Below are 16,992 nucleotides of genomic sequence, written 5' to 3' on the forward strand. Positions count from 1 at the left end.
GGACAGAAGGCAAGACAGGGTACCTGGGTATTCTACCAGAACAGGTGAAGATGGCATGCCCTGCACAGGCCTGATTTACAAAGGGAGTCTAACACAAGAGGATCATTTGTGTGAAAGGGAGGCAGTCACTGCTGCCAGTGTGCATGTAGGGATTTAGGCACTTTGAACGGTTCTGGCCAGGGTGTGAGCAAACTGGCTGGGAGTTTACTAAGGCACTGACTCCTATTTGCAGCCTCATTTTGGCAGGGCTTCTCTGGAAAAATTAAAGATTCTGTTTTCTGGCATAAAACCGCAACAAGGAGTGGGAGGGAAGTGCAGCTGTCCTGTCCCTAGGTTCAAACAGCTTGTCTTGCCAACTGCAGAGAAATGCAGCATTCAAAGCATGAGTTTAGTTTTCTGACTGATGGTTGTTAATAGCAAGTCCTTGGTTTCATCCTGTATGATCTCTTGTTTTTGTCTGTGTGTGTTTAATTGAGAAATGGCTCTCTCAAAGGCCCTCTGAGAACCTGTTTAAAAGTGATTTAGACTGCAGACTCTTGGGCTGCATCTTGTCTTAGTCTTCATCATATTTGAATTCCATTGTGAAGTCCCAAACAAAAGCATATCAGAAATAATAATAATAAAGGTATATGTAAATAATTGAGTGCTTGACAAATGTGATAGGATTTTACAATTCAAGTGCTTTAATCCAGAAGAGCTGGCTTTATACACAGTGCCAGTAGGAGCAAGTGGTCATAGAAAGATGTCTATTTTCAGCAAGTGTGTGGAACCATTAGCCAGAGCTGATGACAAATGGAAAAAGCCAAACACACTTAACTAAGAAATTGAGAGCTATTTTACTTTGCTGGTGAAGGTATTTACCTGTGGGCAAGTGACTTCCACCTTATCTTAAATGACTTTTTCCTTTTTGAGATTCATGCTCGTCATGCAGTAATAGCAGTCCTTGCTGAATGGCCTGACTGTTGATATTGAGCGCTCTTATTATAAACTGAATGGAGCCAGTGGTTTCCCATTAATTTTCCTGGTGACAGTGCCTGGATAAATGGTGCTCATGTCTTCTCTTTTCCCCTTCAGTCGCTGGTTGCTGCTACACACAGCTATTTCAGTTATGCTGGCACTACAGGTTTTTGGGAGCTGTGCTGTAGACAGCAAGGGCTGGGGAACAGGACAGACAGTCCTTCTGGGTGATGGTGGTTTCCTCAATTGGCTGAGAAATGTCCACAGTGCTCTGGTTTGCATTGACCTTACCTGAAGTACTGCTTGACAGCTGAGAAGGGGCTTCACCCTTGCTCGCTGGTGGGAGGAGAAGGAACTCCTTAGGCCAAAAGATGAACAGGCATCATTAGCCCGTTCTGTGGCTTACAAAAATCTCTTCATTTCATTTAAGTGTAGTTTGCTGAGGGCAGGCTGGGGGGATGATGGGGAATTCCTTTACGAGCCTTAAATAATTTATTCTTAGCCTGAAAAATCTTCAGAGCATTGCAGCAGACAGGTAGGAGCAGTTATGTGCATGCACGTGAGCACCTCTCCATTATCAGGTTTATGAGTAAATAGGAACCTTTCTTAAAAATAATTAGATCCAACCTGCTAAGCAGCAAAGTTTTACCATGTAAGTGTTTCTCACGCAATTCACACTTACTGTCTTAAAATTAAATGTGTGTGTCTTGTCAGTCTTCATCACTGGCACTGGTTAAACCCTTCTCTCTGAAGGGTTCTCCATTAGCTTTCCATTATACCTGTAGGCACTTGACTTGTAATCACATCACTCCTTGACCTTCTTCTGAGGTTAATAGCTCGGACCTTAGGCATGAAAGAGAGACCTCTGATCCTGTTCTCTGGCTGTTCTGTTAGCTGTGCTCTGAGCCCACTGCAGTGCATCCACATCCTTCCACAGCTGTGGGTACGAGAACTGAGCAGGTTCTTACTCAGCATTTTCCCTCATATCCAAGTGCTCACTTTCATCTTTTGTTTTTCTTTTCCATTTTTTTTTTTCTTTCCATACTGTTTATTGTAGTTAAGCATGAGCTTAGCACTTGCTCTCTTAGCAGTGTGTGGGGGCTGGCCATGTACAAGTAGGGGTTATAAGGTCAGTCTTAGGGAATAAACAGAAAATGTGTGAAGTAAACAGACTACTGGACAAAAAGCCATTGGTGAACTCTCTTGGGTAGTTGAAACAGCACAGTAACTGCATCGCACTTGGGAAAATTGTCTTTCTCCTGGAATCTCTTCCATTTGGAAGATGTACAGCAGTTGGAGTGGCCTTTGGCTTGTTGATTTGTTTGTGTCTTTGGTGTTCCAATGGACTTGTAGCTATCCAGAGACCTCCCACACAGTTCGTTTCCTGCTGTCCCTTTTCTGCTCTCTGGGGTTACACAGCAGTGGGAGCTGGGCTGTGGTCGAGGCTGTTCACACGTTCCTGCTGTGCTTTGTTCAGACCACGGCTTTTGGTGAGGGGCTGGAACGGGGTGAGATGCAGAGGGAAGAAGTGGTGTGTGATTTAACAGGGGTAATCTCCTGGGGAGCTGTTTGGGCTGATACAGTCCTGCTGCCTCACTGCCAGGCAGACCTGCTCTGGGGCTTAATAGTGAGAGACACTGGCAGGCACAGTCCTTGTGAGATGGGTGATTGGATTTATTGTCAGTTGCTTTGTATTCCCTAGAATGAGAAATAAGTTATTTTAAGGAACAGCTTTCTTGGAATGCCAGCTTAAAAAATCATCAGTGGTCTGTTTGTTCTGTTTCCCTCAGGATTAAAAGCTTTTTTGTTGTTGTTTTTTGAGGTTTTTTGCTTTTTGTGTTGTGTGCTTTTCCACAAAAAGCATTTTTGTTGCGTCGTTCAGATCTACCAGCAAGATTGTGGGTGGGCGAGGAGATGAGTTAAATTTAACACTGATCTGATATGGCTCCTAGGACACTCAAATAATGCTCCAGCCTTGGTCGTAATTCAAAGAATGCAGAGATGTTTTACATCTGCCTTGAAGTTAAAAGCAATTCTCTAAGGTAGTTTTGTAGCAGTGCAAGTGGGCGTGTGTGTGTGTTAGCCTAGAACTGGCTGGGTCTGGCAGGCTTTGGTTTAACTCACTAATGATGTGTGAAGGTGGCTGGGCTAGAGTCTGGGACACACAGACTGCATAAAGAAACTTTCTGTTCTCACCTGCCAAACTGACAGTTGGTTTTTTTGTTTTAGATGAAGGACCTAGCTTGTACTTCTGACTCCCATGTGCATGTAAGTTTGTGGACTTGCTGTCTAGTAATACGTGCATCCATTTAATTTGTGATCCGAACTCCGTGGGGCCCAGAAGAAATGAAATCTGAATGCCTGTCTTGCAGAAAGGAATGTAAAATTAGTCATCCCACACCACCCTTAGTGCCAGCATTGTAGAGGCAGCAGGTGGAGATGAAGGAAAAAACTTGCTGGAAAATTATAATCCATGATGTAACCTCATCCCAGTAAAAATGTCCCTAATTTAGTCTTGGTTAGTTCATCTGAAAGGCTCCAGAGAAGGAAGCAAGTCAGATCTGTTTTGGGTTTGGTCAAAGATTAGGCATGTAGATTTACATTGTATTTGTCTTTGGCAGGTAGTTTGGCAAATTGCAGTGAACTCTGTGTACAGATCTTGGTGAGAAACAGTCATTTCCTGCTCAGTTTCCTACTGGGCAGACTGTCCAGATAAACACTGGCCATTGCTGTCAACAGTTAAGGGAAAGAGAGCCGTGTGTGCCAGGTGCTCTTTATTTTTTGAGGTGGTTTTTTTTTTTGTTGTTCGTTTGTTTTTGTTTTTTTGTCCTGTATCATTTTTATGTTACAAATAATGGCTTATGGTTCTACTTTACTACCTGATCTTGCTGAACTGCTGGGAGAAAAAGGGCTTGTGACTAAGGGACTGAGTGATGACTTGTGATATCCTTGTCCTGTCTGGGTTCTACACAGAGTACTTACACTGGGGCTTTGAGGCCTGGATTCATCCTCCAGCTTTAATGTTGTCTTGAAGCACTTGATACAATTTCCCTGCAGAATTGATGGCAAAAGCTGGATATGTCCAAGGAAGTAATTTAGTCTGTGCAAGATCTGTTCTCTGAGGCTCCTACTCTTCTTTTCGACTAAAGGGAAAGAATTAAGTTATCCTGTGTTTAGATACCTTGCTAAGCTGCCTAAAGTTAGATGGTGTGAATTTGAACCTATTACTCATCCATTTCCCCATCTGGAAGTTGCATGTTCCCAGTCTTCCTTCCCAGGAGCTGTTGAGGTGAGCAGACAGCTCTGTCACATTGCAGCACTGTTGCCCTTTGCAGTGTAAAAGCTGCTACTGATGGTTTTGTTCAGAAAATCAGTGGGCATGTGTGGCTTCCTGAGCATTACCTTAATGTAGTGGCACTGATTAACATGTAATTTTTAAATATATATCATCACATCTGTTGAAGTTGACTGAGCTGTGATGTCTTGACACCCTTGGTTAACACCCAGTCAATCTGAAAAGCAGGGCAAGGCAATAGAGAGCCCTGAGAGACACCTTGTCAGAGTGACAAATTGCCCTTTCTGATTCAAAGGACCAGCCTGCGTGGCAGGGCTAAACAGCTCCTGGAGAAAGGAGAGGAGTGCATGGGAAAAATACCCTATTCATTTAGGCCTTCCCATGTATTTATTGTATGTTGCTCAGAGTTGAAGCTCTTTGTTTTCCTTCATCTGAAACAACTTAACAGCAGGTTGAGAGGAGCAAAGCCCCTGGGATTCTCCCTCTCCCACTTCTCGTTCTTACAAACTGTTTACAGTCTCCTTCAGTTTCCTAGCTTTGTATGGAAAAGTTCAGTGGGTCAGCATTCCCTTTAACTTCATCCATCATTCCAGTCAATTGGAAATAGTTGAGGGCCAATTGCCCGGTCTACCATTAACTGAGACATTTCAGATTGTTTAAAATAGCATAAAAGCCCTCTTTGTTGACCGTTGGGCAGGCACTGGATTTCCCCGTTGATGGGCAGCTACCGCGTGGCTGAACAGAACCCCAGTGTGCCTTGCTGCACTTGAGGGATGAATATTGCTACTCCAGGCCTTGTCTGGGGTTTGATTCCTTCTCCTTCACCTCCGCCTCTTGCTCTCCCTGAAAGGTGTGATGCCTTCAAAGGGTGAATTACCAAGCCTGCTTCCAAAAAAAAAGCTCCTCTTTGTGGCTTTTCAGAACTTCTGTAGTTGAGGGTTTTTTCCAGTTGCTGAAATGTTCCTTTTAACCTTGGTGCTTTAAAAGCTCTTGGCATTATTTGTTCAGTGCTTGTCGTGTGTGTTTCTAAAGGACAAAGGAAGTGTGTAAGTGTTCAGGAAACAGCTAGTGCATTGTGGTGTGGGACTGAGTTCATTCTGGTACCCTGTGCCAGGACAGCCTGCTTTCATTGGTGGCTAACGTTTCCCTTCTGTTCTGAGCTGACCAGCCTTAGGGTAGAGTTTGTGTCAGAGCTCTAACAGAGCTTGAAGCTTTCTCATAGGTTAATGTGTTTGGGTTCACATTGAAGTGCATTGAATCCATTGTATACATATACATAAATACAGATTTATATACATGAACCCTACATTGTATTTCACATAACAAAACAGAAAAGTAGGTTTACTAAATGGAGATTAGTTTATCTGCAGCAAAGTAGATATTTATGTATTCCCATATTTAAGTCATTGTCTTGCAGACTCTCGTTCCAGCACCGTGTGCTGCCTGGGTTTCAGTACAGGCTGGTCTGTGTGCTTTTTGTTCTTCTAGAGCTGTTTTGCTTGAATGAGCCATGATTTGATCCCAGCTTTGGGGCAATGTTTCCCCGATCATGAAGAATTTGGGTAGGTCTAGCTGCATACCTGTGCTTTGGTGCTGAAGGCCTGGGTCTTGCTGTGTTTTTTGAGTTGAGGGAAACAGCCTGTGTCAGTCCTTGAGCTTAAGGTCTCCATGTGCTTGCGGAAGGTGCCCTGCCTTGCAGTAGTGCAAGCGCTGCAGTGTGTGAGGGCTCCCCTGTTTCTGAAGAACAAACTAGAAAGAGTGGGATGGTACTGCTGCTCCTCAGGTGACACTGGCTCAGTGATGGGCATGAGCTGCTCAGCTTGGAGTCCATCTTTTGCACTGCTGAGGTGCACGGAGGCTCTCAGGACAAATCAGGGGAGAGAGCACAGCAGGCATTTTGAGGCTGTGGTGAAAGAAGGCTGCTCTGATGAGGCAGGGGGATGTGATAACCAGATTTGAGAGTCTTCAGCTGCTGTGGAGTTGGACTTCAGAAAAAGTCTACCACAAATACACAAAGTTCAGCAAATTCCTCTGGTGATTTTCTTCCTTTCTGATGTCCCAGTCTGATGCAGATCTCAAGACAGACTTTTTTCAGCTGCTGTGTTCCTGCAGACTTGCTTTTTGTGTCTTTCTCCACATGCCTTCAGCAAATAAAAGCTTGAGAACGTGACTGAGCTGGAAGTGCACACCTGAGTGGGAAGGAGACCATTGGGGCAGAACATCATCCTGCGACTTGGCTCTGACAAAGCCAGTCTGCTTGCTTTACACTTAGAAATAATCTCATGCTTTGCACAGATTGAAGGTGTAATAAGTCATTTAAAGAGTAGTAGAGGAGAGAGAATCCACATTTAATTCAATTATCATTGTTGTCCAATGCCACTAATTATGCCCAGACTTGTAATGTGTTTCACAGGAGCTGATACACTTGAGCTCTGTCTGTGCTGGGGTTGACTGAGGACAAGTGTGTCCACTGATGTAGAATCCAGCCTTTGTGCTTTGCAAAAACCTTCAAATTTGGTATCTGACAGTAGCCTGGAGTAAGGAGTAGCTGGAATAGCCTGCACTGAAATCTTCTGAACAAAGGGGATCTTGGGGAGAATGAAGATTCGATGTACATGATTTCAGTGCTCTTGAAGAGGGGCTGTTTTAGCAGAAATAATAATCTCCTGCAATTTTGTATTGTTTCCAGACTGTTTAAAATTGTTCCATAGGCAGAGAATAAAGAACTTTGTTTACTGTCTTAAAGTTGGATGTCTGATCCTCCTGGGGGAGGTTATTCTTTTATTAAAACAGATATAAAATAGCTACTTTGATGGAACTACAACGCTAGGAATTGAAATGGTGATGATTACAGAAGCTGTAGTATTCTAATGCAAAATAAGCCCTAGGAGATATGTGCCCTAAATGATAAATCACTGTTCTTTAACAAAACAAGAATTACTGTTATTTTATGCTTCTTGGTTATTTTACAAGGTCTTTAGCTGTTCCATCTGCGCTTAATTTTTACAGGCTGGAGGTAAATTGATTGTTGCTTTGTGTTTTAAATAGCATGGCTTTTTAAAAGCACACTGGAGATGCAAGTACAAATCAACAGGATAGGATTCATTTGGTCTCAAAAAAGCGAGAGTAAAAACAAGAGTCATGACTGCTGACACCACATGCAATAACGGTACTGGAATCTGTTCTCATAATTTGGTAGTGTTTTGTAATCTCATTGCTTTTGCTTTGAAAGGTCCCGGTAAGGTAAATGAGTGTGTGTTGTTCTGAACTGGAATTAACCTCCTTCTAGCAGGCAGGGAACTAACTACTGGTAGCATTATTCATTAGGGGTGTCATGTTCCAGCCCTATCCAGCAACTTGTGGTTTACTCTGGATAATTAGGCTTACCTGCCAGATGTTTGGAATCTGAGATGCTGAGGTGTATTTAGCAAAAAAAGAGAGTTCTAAATACTGGCTTCGAAACTGAGCAAATAGTTGAAAGGGGTAATGTGTCCCAGTTTCTGCAATTTGTGATGACCTAAAATCCTTAATGATGGAGTCTAAAAACAGACAGCAAAACCTTTGCATCTTTTCTACGTTAATGTTAGCTTGTGACAGCTCCAAGCTAGCGATGTAGAGAAAGTACTGGGTTGGGAGATCAAAGAACCACCTGGTTCAGGTAATTCAGGGGTAAGCTGGGTGATAGGCTGTCCCATTGGCTCACTGCATTCCTCAGTAGATCCATAGTAAGAAAGAAGACACAGTAGATGCCAGTCTGGTTGCCTGTCTGTGTTGAGATATCTACCTTGAACTTTGCAAGCTTTTAGGCTTTCTGATGCTTAGGACAGTCTCTTGCTAACAATAGTTTTCTCTTCTAGGAATGCAGATCTGTACCATATCTGCCTGAATCTTCATTTTAGAAGCAGCTAGAGGATAAAACCCAGCACAATGCTCATTTAAAGTCAATATGCTCTAGCTTGCAATTTGCTCATGTTTAAGTGCCCAGCTTTTAAGGTTTCCTTTGCCCACAGGCAGTCTGAATACAAAGGCAGACTTTACGCTTTTTTAAATAAAGTATTGCAAAAGCTCAAAGAACAAAATAGTTCTTTCCACCTTCCATCTCCTCAGGTTTATTACCAGGTAACAGAGGCTGCCTCTATAAAGTCTAGAGGGGAACTAAGAGATGCCAGTACCTCAAGTGCATCTGGAAATGAAGGTGGTGGATGAGCTGTGTGTGTGTACGTACATGTGTGGGAGGAGTGAGAAGGTCCCACCTTGGAGCAGTTTTGGCATTCGATGGTGAGGTTTACAGGGATAAGGTGTTGTGTAAAATCCCTCTACATATAAGTGGTTTCTTTGTTCTTGGTAAGGTTTGAGTGAAGATGAATAGAAGTTCTGAGTCTCTACTGTATTGCAGTATTGTGTAAATTATTCTCTTGGGAGGAAAGCTTTACTGTGGGGTGTGAGAAAGGGAGTTGCAGTTATAACACAGTTTCTTAAGAAAAAATGTGAAGAGAATAATGTATTTATTGCAGGAGCAAGTTCCCCTTCTGGAGCCATGCGCAGAAGACATGATGTGACATCTGAACTCTACCATAAAGAATTCAGCATGTATCATAAGTTGCCATTAATGATTTGAGTACTGCAGACTGGAAGGAGTGATTTTCTTAAGGATTTCAGAAGCCTTACTCTCCTTGATTGATTCTGTAACCTGAGTTATTCTGTGGTTTCAATAGAAATGGAAGTAGTGTCTGCTTGTATCACTTCTGGTGCCTTACCTTTGAAGGCTGTCCATGTTGCATTTTGACTTGAGGTGATTGCCAGAGCCTTATTGTCATGGTCTTGGTTAATATTCGTGCTTACCTGAAAATGGGAGCGGCTTTCTTGCTGAAGTCTGAGTTCCAGAAGGTCAGAATACAGCTGTAAATAAATGAAAACTGAGCAGGGACATCTCAGCTTGTTCAAAGGGAAATTATAAATCATGCAAAAATTAAATGTGGACCTTAATGAGACCTCAGCAGCAAAAGGTCGCTGGAGGCCTGCACAAAACATGGCACAGCAAAAGGGGAAATTCAAAGGCTATAGTTGGGTTGAAATGCAATTTTTCTAAATAAAATGATGCAAAATGTAGTGTTGTAGTTCCCTGGTGATGAAGCTGTTCACAGGTGGAGAATGTTTTAACTTTTATGTAATTAGGCTGAGCAGCTCTATTGCAACAGTTTCATCCCAACCCTTCTTATTTTCCTGTGATGTGAAGAGATAGAGTGGATTTGTCCAGAGAGTTTGCTTTAGGCAAAGTTTGCTCAATTTGCAGTTTTGGGCTCTATGTCATTCTTCTTCGATTTTTTTGTGCTTCTTTTTTTTTTTTTTTTTTTTTTTTTTCTTAAGTATGTATGTAAAAATGTGTGTGTATATAGTCCTTAATAAAGGATATTTTTTGAGTGTCTGTTTGACAAGGTGAGCCAACAGAAGCCCTGCTTTGGCTTTAAAGCCTGTGTAGCCAGATACGTTCAGGGCTCGTAATGAAATGATCAGTCTGTCATTGCATTTTACGTGGCTGAGGATTCATAATGCTGGGCAAAAGGCTGAGTTCTCAGTGCATAAGCTGGTTCTTTATTGGCCTCTTGCTGGGAAACTTCTGAAAGACATTCATCTACCAAAGGGAGCTTCTCTGATTTCTGTGCTGAAACGCACAATTGCATAAGAAAAAGGAAGGTTCAGATGCTGGTGCTGGCAGAGCATTCTCTTTGGGCAGTATCCCTGCAAGAACCCGCCTTTGATCTCCCATCTTTCTGTTTAGTTTCTATTATGTTGTCTATCTGTTAAAAATTTTAAATAAGCTTGTAGCCAGTTAGACCTTATGGACTTAGTGAAGACGTGAGAAGGGAAGCATTTCACTGAATTAATCTCTAGCCATGCATTTTTTGTCAAATTGTCATTGCTTTGGACAGTTTGAGAAAGGTGTCTATTTAATTGTAGGTGTTGACGTTTTATAGCCTTCTCTAGTCTCCAGCTGAGTGTACTTTATCAAATGAAAAGAAACTTTCAATGGTGTGTAAGATTAACTGCTCTGAAAGCCAGTGGGCCTGTTCACTGCAGAACTAAAAGAATGGTTTTGCAGACAAAAATTCCACTCCTCCTATGCTGGGCATTGAGAAGAAAGCTGAAAGCAGATTTAAATATAAGATAGTAGTCTGTGAGTCTGTTGCCTATTAATAAAAAGTACTTGATAGATGCTTCACATGATTTCTATTTGCTGCACTGAGCCCAGTCATTCCAGCACAGTTGCAGCAAGCTTGTCTGAGACAGGAAATACTCCTTTCTCTGAATCTCTGCTTGCAAATTGTAGGGTAAAATGTGTTTTTTAAATCAATGAAGCTGAAATCAGTAGAACAGTTAAACCATGATGGCAGAAATTAAAAGTTCAAATTTTTTTTACTTGCTTCTTTAGGAACAAAGCCCCAGTAACCAGACTTCAATAGCAATGATGCAAGAGCCTCAAGAAATGGTGGAAGAGACAGTTACTGTGGAGGAAGACCCAGGCACTCCCACTTCCCACGTGTCTATTGTCACTTCTGAAGATGGAACCACAAGGAGAACTGAAACCAAGGTGAGAGGTTAATAACCACTGAGGAAAATGGCAAAGTGCTATCTAATCATGGAATAGAAATAGCAGGGAGTAGCCTGAGTGATGACAATCATGCTGTTGTGATCCTCAGTGATTTTGAACATTGTGTTTGCCAGCAGAGCTGAGTTCAGGGTTTTTTCAGTTTCATGTCTATGTCTAGATTGCTCCCTATCAGCTGTGCTGATACAGCTGTTCATGGATCCATAAACTAAGCAGTGGAAATTAGCCAGGTTAACCAAACAAAAACACTAGAACCCTTTCTCAGGCTGCTTATTCTCGTAACGTTAACTTCATTCTGCTGAAGCAGTTCACAGCATTGCCCTGCAAACACATACAGTGATACGAAAATTGATGAGTTGGTAGGGCTTGGCTGAGGAAAATATGCTTGGAAATATGTCTTAAATTAGTGACAGTCTGCAATAACATTATGTCAGTATGCACTTGTCCTTTAGAACAAGAAACAGCCTATGTAAATAACACCATAGCATTTAAAATCTGCAACAATCTTGTGAATGGCATCTTACTCCTAATGAATGGGGAAAGCTGGGTGTGCTCTCAAGTGACTTGTACCTCAGGTTTGGCTGGATTACAGGTGTTGCAAATGTTCTAATTTTCCTGATAACTTTTTATTCCTTGTGTAAGGTAATTTTGCAGTCTCTGTTGAGCAGGTGTTGTGTGTCCATGGCTGCTTTGCATGCTTTCAGCACCACTGGAAAGTTACAAAGATTAAGGGTGATTCCCTTTTTAAAAATTTCTAAAAAGAAAAAAAAACGCTTTCTGTGTTAAAAGGAGTTGAACAGAGGTCACTGTGTAAATCAGTGTTTATTTTCACTGATGTTCCAGAATTGCAGTCCTCTAAGATATCTATTCAGGACATCAGATCCTCAGGTTGAAGTAAATCAATGTTGATTTCCTGAGGTCAGTGGGCCTGTACACATTATAATAAACTGAGTATCTGGTTTAATATTTGTTGCAGTTAGTTAGAAGGTAAATGTAGCTGGCCTATTTTCTCATTGTTGGAGGGAGATGAAGGTCTTTAAATAAAAATAAAAGAGTTTAACAAAAATCCCCCACATTTTATTAGCTCTTCAAATAATCTAATGTATTTAGTTTGTGACTTACAGGAAAGAAATTCTGTTTTCTTTCTACTGACAGCAACAACAACTGTTATTTGCAGGAAGGAAGTGATAAAATTACAGTGGGGATGGACACCTTTTTATATGTACTAATAGTAGTGCATAGTTTTAGGAGGCTGTAAGTGCAGCTATGCAAAGGCATAAGATTGTAGCTATGACTGTAAAAATAGAGGTGAGGCCATGCAGTGGTCCCTAGATAACAGGACCACATGGAGTGAAGTAATTTGTCTGAAATAGTCGTGCCTCTGATAAAAGCTGAGTGTTTGTCAGGGCCTCAGAGGTGTGATTTTTCTCCTCTGTATCAGGAACCTCCTGTTTTTCCATCTTCCCACAGAAAAGGACAGTGGCAGCTTCAAAACAGGCATTGTGGCTGCATATGGGAAAGGAAAATTGAAAAAACAGCAACCCTGGAGCTACTGTTCCGTTTCAAAGAGCAAGGCTTTCTTCTGTTACTGTAGGTCATTGCAGGCACTGAAGTGTGTCCAGAATGGGGGTAGGATGCATAGCTGTCTTACTCTCCATTTGTGTTGTTTCAAATAATGCCACTGACTTCAGCTTACGTGCTATCCATAGCTGTTTCCTAGTAATTCATTGCTAAAAAGACCAACAAAAAAATATTAAAAACCCAGTTGTTGAGAGAAGTGATTCTGAAATGTCAAAACACAGCCTGGCTTAGCCATGACTGTCAGAAAAGGTGCTGAGACTTTGCTGGGGTTGTTGCCTCTGAAATGGTTTTGTTTTGACTTCTCCTTGCTGTGATAAAATGGCATAGATTTAACAGCTCTTAGATACTAATCCAAGGTCAGATTTTACAATTTTTTCACATCACTTTGGTCTTTGACTTGCATTTTGTTTTGGTAGGGATTGTGAAAATGAAAACTGTGTCACCGGGATTTAGTAGCATCAGTTAATTGCCCTGGAGTTAATTGTCATTGACACTATTATTTCTAATAGGTATCATCATAGTGCTTTCTTAGTTCATGCTATTATATGTGAGAGCCCTAGAGAGAAAATTAAGTTTTCTGGTACCGCTGTGCAGTGGCAGAATTCTGTGTTTGCTGCTCAGAGGAGGGTGGTGAAGAAATCTCCCTGGCATGGGAGATGCAAACGCATCGTGGCTGAGCATCCACTTGCAGGAGTAGGAGGTGTTGAGCCCAAAACCAGTTTTGTGTCTCTGCCTGTTCCCTCACAGACTTAAAGAAATTAAAAATACAAATAACAGCCCCCCCCAACAAAAACCCCCAAACCAAAACCCCCACGTGAATCTGGCTGTGCATTCAGTGTGCAGGTGGTGCTTGTCCTTGTAAAGGAGCAGCATTTCCTATGGTGGGAATCCTTTAGTCTCTTTTGAGTAATATCCAGTGTGTAAAGTTGAGATGGTCACACTGTGCTCAGGGGAGGTAGGTTTGTGCTCAGCTTTTCTTTTTACTCTGAGCAATAGCCTTTCATGCTCTACATTGCTGTGCTTGCTCCAGGCTCCTTTAAGGAAGGGTTTAGAACCTGGTTTTGTTCTGTCTGTAACTAAAAGGCTCTACTGGACAGTGTCAGTCACAATCTCCAGCATATCTGTCTTGCAAAGAAAGTGGCAGCACAAGATACTTCCTCTGACAGAGTAAATAACACAACTCATGTCTTTTTAAGAGCCAGAGAGACCAGAGACGTTTTCCAAATGTATTCTTTCTTTGGTGGATAGCTTATGTGGGGAGTAGTCAACCTAATGCCATTTTTGGATTCTTAAAAGGAAATTGTCACTTATTTTTGCTAAATTGTGTGAATTTCTAGCTTGCTGGAGAGCAATGCCTCTGAAATTCTTCCTCTTGAAATGCAGCACAGCAAAGGCTGTAAGCATGAATGCTCGTGGATGTTGCTGTTCCTTTATTCTCTATGCCCTTCCCTGTTGTTTCAAACCCGTAATTTATAGAGGTTATTCTTTTCAATAGTGTATTAAGTAAACAACCTTAATCTAGATGCATTGACAGTTTTGCTTTGCTTTTCCCCTCATCTTTGAAAATGCCTGTAGCAGTGAAGCAGGAAGAAGGCGTAATAGAATTTAATATTTGACATATTTTAAATAGCGAACATCTGCCTTTTCAAAATGAGATATCTCTGAGTAATTTTCCCCTACCTGTTATTCTTTTAGTGTTGTACTGAGTCCCTACATAACATTAATTGCACAAAAGATGTAGCAGATAACACTTCATTTCAACTTTATAATATCTCTGGAAGCCAAATACCTATCAAGCTAAAACAGTGAAAGTCACCTTGGGGAGAGACTTCCACTTCTTGCTGCTCGCTGGAGCACTGTCAGGTGTTAAAGGAAGCCTGTTGTAAGTGGCTCAAGAGAACTCAGTAAAGCAAGTTAGATGTGTGTGTGCTTGTGTAAATGTTAGCTTTTTTTCTTTTTTCAGGCACCTTTTATTTTTATCTTGGAAATGCCAAAAGATTGGACAGATTTAGGTCACTGGTGCTCATTGAAATTGATATTCTATCATACCATACTGTGAAATCAATCTGTATACAAAGTTGTTTAATTTGTAGTCCATCCATTTTCCTTGAGCTTTCCAGTACTCAGCAAGTCCAGATCTTTCCCAGCAGTGATTAACTGCTGTTCCCATTTCCTAACACCCGTGATGAGCAAGTGCTTGTGACCAAAACCCTGGGTTGTGCTGGTGCTAGGTACCCCAAGAGGCAGTTCTTCGAAACTTTGCAGGAAATTCAAAGGTAATATAGCAGGAATGGATTTCAGCTGGAGTTGAGGGCCCTTTCAAGATGTGAAATACTAGGCTTAAAATTGAAGGGGAGAAATTTCAGCTGTTGTTTTGAAAACCTACAGGGTGAGTTCTTCCACAGCATTTAATAGAAAGGTAATAGCTTCAACCTGTCTGTAGTTCAAAAATAAGCTCACAGAAATGTCAGGATGCTTAAACCCTCCTGTGTTCCTTCTCATCTGATTCTTGGTTTATGACAGCTTCAACAAAATTGTTAGCCCTGTCACCTTTCACAATGAACTTAATTTATTAAAAAAAAAAAAATTAAAGGCCAACCAAAACCAACCTCAAAAACAAAATGGAAGACAAAATTATAGGTACTGGTTAAGTTGACTGCATTTGACCATGACAGCCCAGTTCCACAGAAATCTTGGAACTGTCTTCACTCTTCTGTGATTGAGCCCTGTGAGGCACCTACTTATACCATATGCACACGCATCCAGTAAATCCAGTTGTTGGGTAGTTTCATGTTTGTTCTCCCATCCTTCTAGATAAATAGGAGGATGAGGGACAGAAAAATACAGAAGCTGCTTCAAATGTGTGAATATTTCCTTTATGTTCCATTGGCAGATGTATTTCCAGAAACAGTATTAGTGAAACCATTATCATGGGGTCTGTAAGGGAATTACTTACTAGAATAATTGTTATTGGGGGGGGGGGGGGTGAACAATGGTAAGGTCTGTAAACCGGAAGTATACTTAGATTTTGGGGTGTGGAGAGCAGCAGTGAAAACACTGACTTGAAGTATCATAGAATTTTGGCTGCAGAGAGGTGTATTGTGGTTTTTTTATACTGTAGCTGAAATCTTAGTATTTGTACAGGGATTAAAGAGTTATAAATACGTTGCAAGCATACTCAGCCAGCCTCTTCATAGGGAAGTGCTCTGAAGCTTTCCTCTGGTACTCCAAGACTGGGGGATTGAAACAAGTGAGCATCTTTGATTTCATTGGGCTGAAAAAACCTTTTTACACAGGTTTTCTTTAGGGATGGAAAGTAAACAGAGGAAGTCAAATTACACTCAAAGTAACTTGTAACTCTAAATTTTTCATTAGATCATATCTGTAGTGAGGAATTGATGCTAATAAGTCTTTTTTAAGATCGGGTGCATCTGTAGGATCAGGTGTCTCTCAGATGAGGCAGTCTGCTGGGACTCCCATTTGGAATAGCTTCATTGTCTTTGGCTAATGCATCAGTATTAAGGAAACCACAAAAATGTTGGCAGAGAAGATTACTATGCTGTCAGCTGCTCAAGATTGCCTGTGTTCTTTAAAGAAATAAAAATGAAACATTCCCTTGAGCAGGATTTCCTGAAATAAAGGTGTTTGATTTGTTGGTTGGGTTTCTTCTTTTGCTTGGAAACCTTACATTAAATGGACCTTCATCTGTGTGCTGGTTAATTGCTTCCAAAAAGCTTCCCCTTATTGTCCCGTCAGCAGCAAAATCTATTTGTCACATGATAAATCTTCTATCTCGATGCCTATGCCTGGCAAATGAGGCATGAGTGCAAATACTCCCTCTCTCTCAAAATATAAAATGACTGATTGCCCCAGTATAACACCTTTAACATTACTGAAGGCTTTTATGCTGTGAGAAATGCATACTTCAGTGCTTGAGTGAAATGTTCCTTTTTATGTGTCTGACAAGGGGGTTTTGATTGTCCTGATACTTTGCATTTGCTGTTGGGTGCAGCATTCAGAAAATAATAAGAGGTGAGCCGGTGCTAATGTTGTAAACTTGTTCTTACATGTGCTGCCTGACACTGAATGTGGCTTTTTGATGAGCCACAGCCATGGAAAGCCTGTCTGAGCTAGTCTAAAAGACAGGAAAGTAAGGCAAATAAGGTATAAATTGCAAATGAATCGCTTGCATTCTGTGTTGGTAATTTAAAAACCCAAATCTCTGTAAATACTCTGTAGAATTGCCAGAGCGTGGTGAAAAACTCACTGAGTGTAACTAGCAGGTCACACATTGTCTAGGAGTTGATTTTCAGCGATCTGAAATTTTGCTTTGTGGCTTTTGTGTATATGTAGCAACTGTTGGAGACAGTTGTCCTGGCTGTAATGTTTCTGTTTGCCAATAACATGAAGCAAAGTCTTTGATGAAGATGGACCTGATCCTGCAGGTCAAAGCTTATTCCTTCTTTGGTGCTTTTCTGCAGCCAGATGAGGTGTATTAGGTACTTCCTATTGTTTACTCTTAAGAGCTTTAGGAAGAATGGCACGTGACAAA

General features: G+C 41.3%; 1 protein-coding gene across 1 annotated transcript in view; it reads left to right on the forward strand.

Annotated features, from left to right (window-relative positions):
• The window catches only part of ARVCF (ARVCF delta catenin family member), a 142,179-nt gene that overhangs the window by 40,671 nt on the left and 84,516 nt on the right, over window positions 1–16,992 (forward strand). The window contains exon 2 of the mRNA XM_082293666.1: window positions 10,683–10,841. Within this exon, the coding sequence (XP_082149792.1) occupies window positions 10,683–10,841 (159 nt within the window). The remainder of the gene's footprint in view (window positions 1–10,682; window positions 10,842–16,992) is intronic.

Source organism: Coloeus monedula (assembly GCF_965178545.1).
Source record: "Coloeus monedula genome assembly, chromosome: 18".
Classification (NCBI taxonomy): Eukaryota; Metazoa; Chordata; class Aves; order Passeriformes; family Corvidae; genus Coloeus; species Coloeus monedula.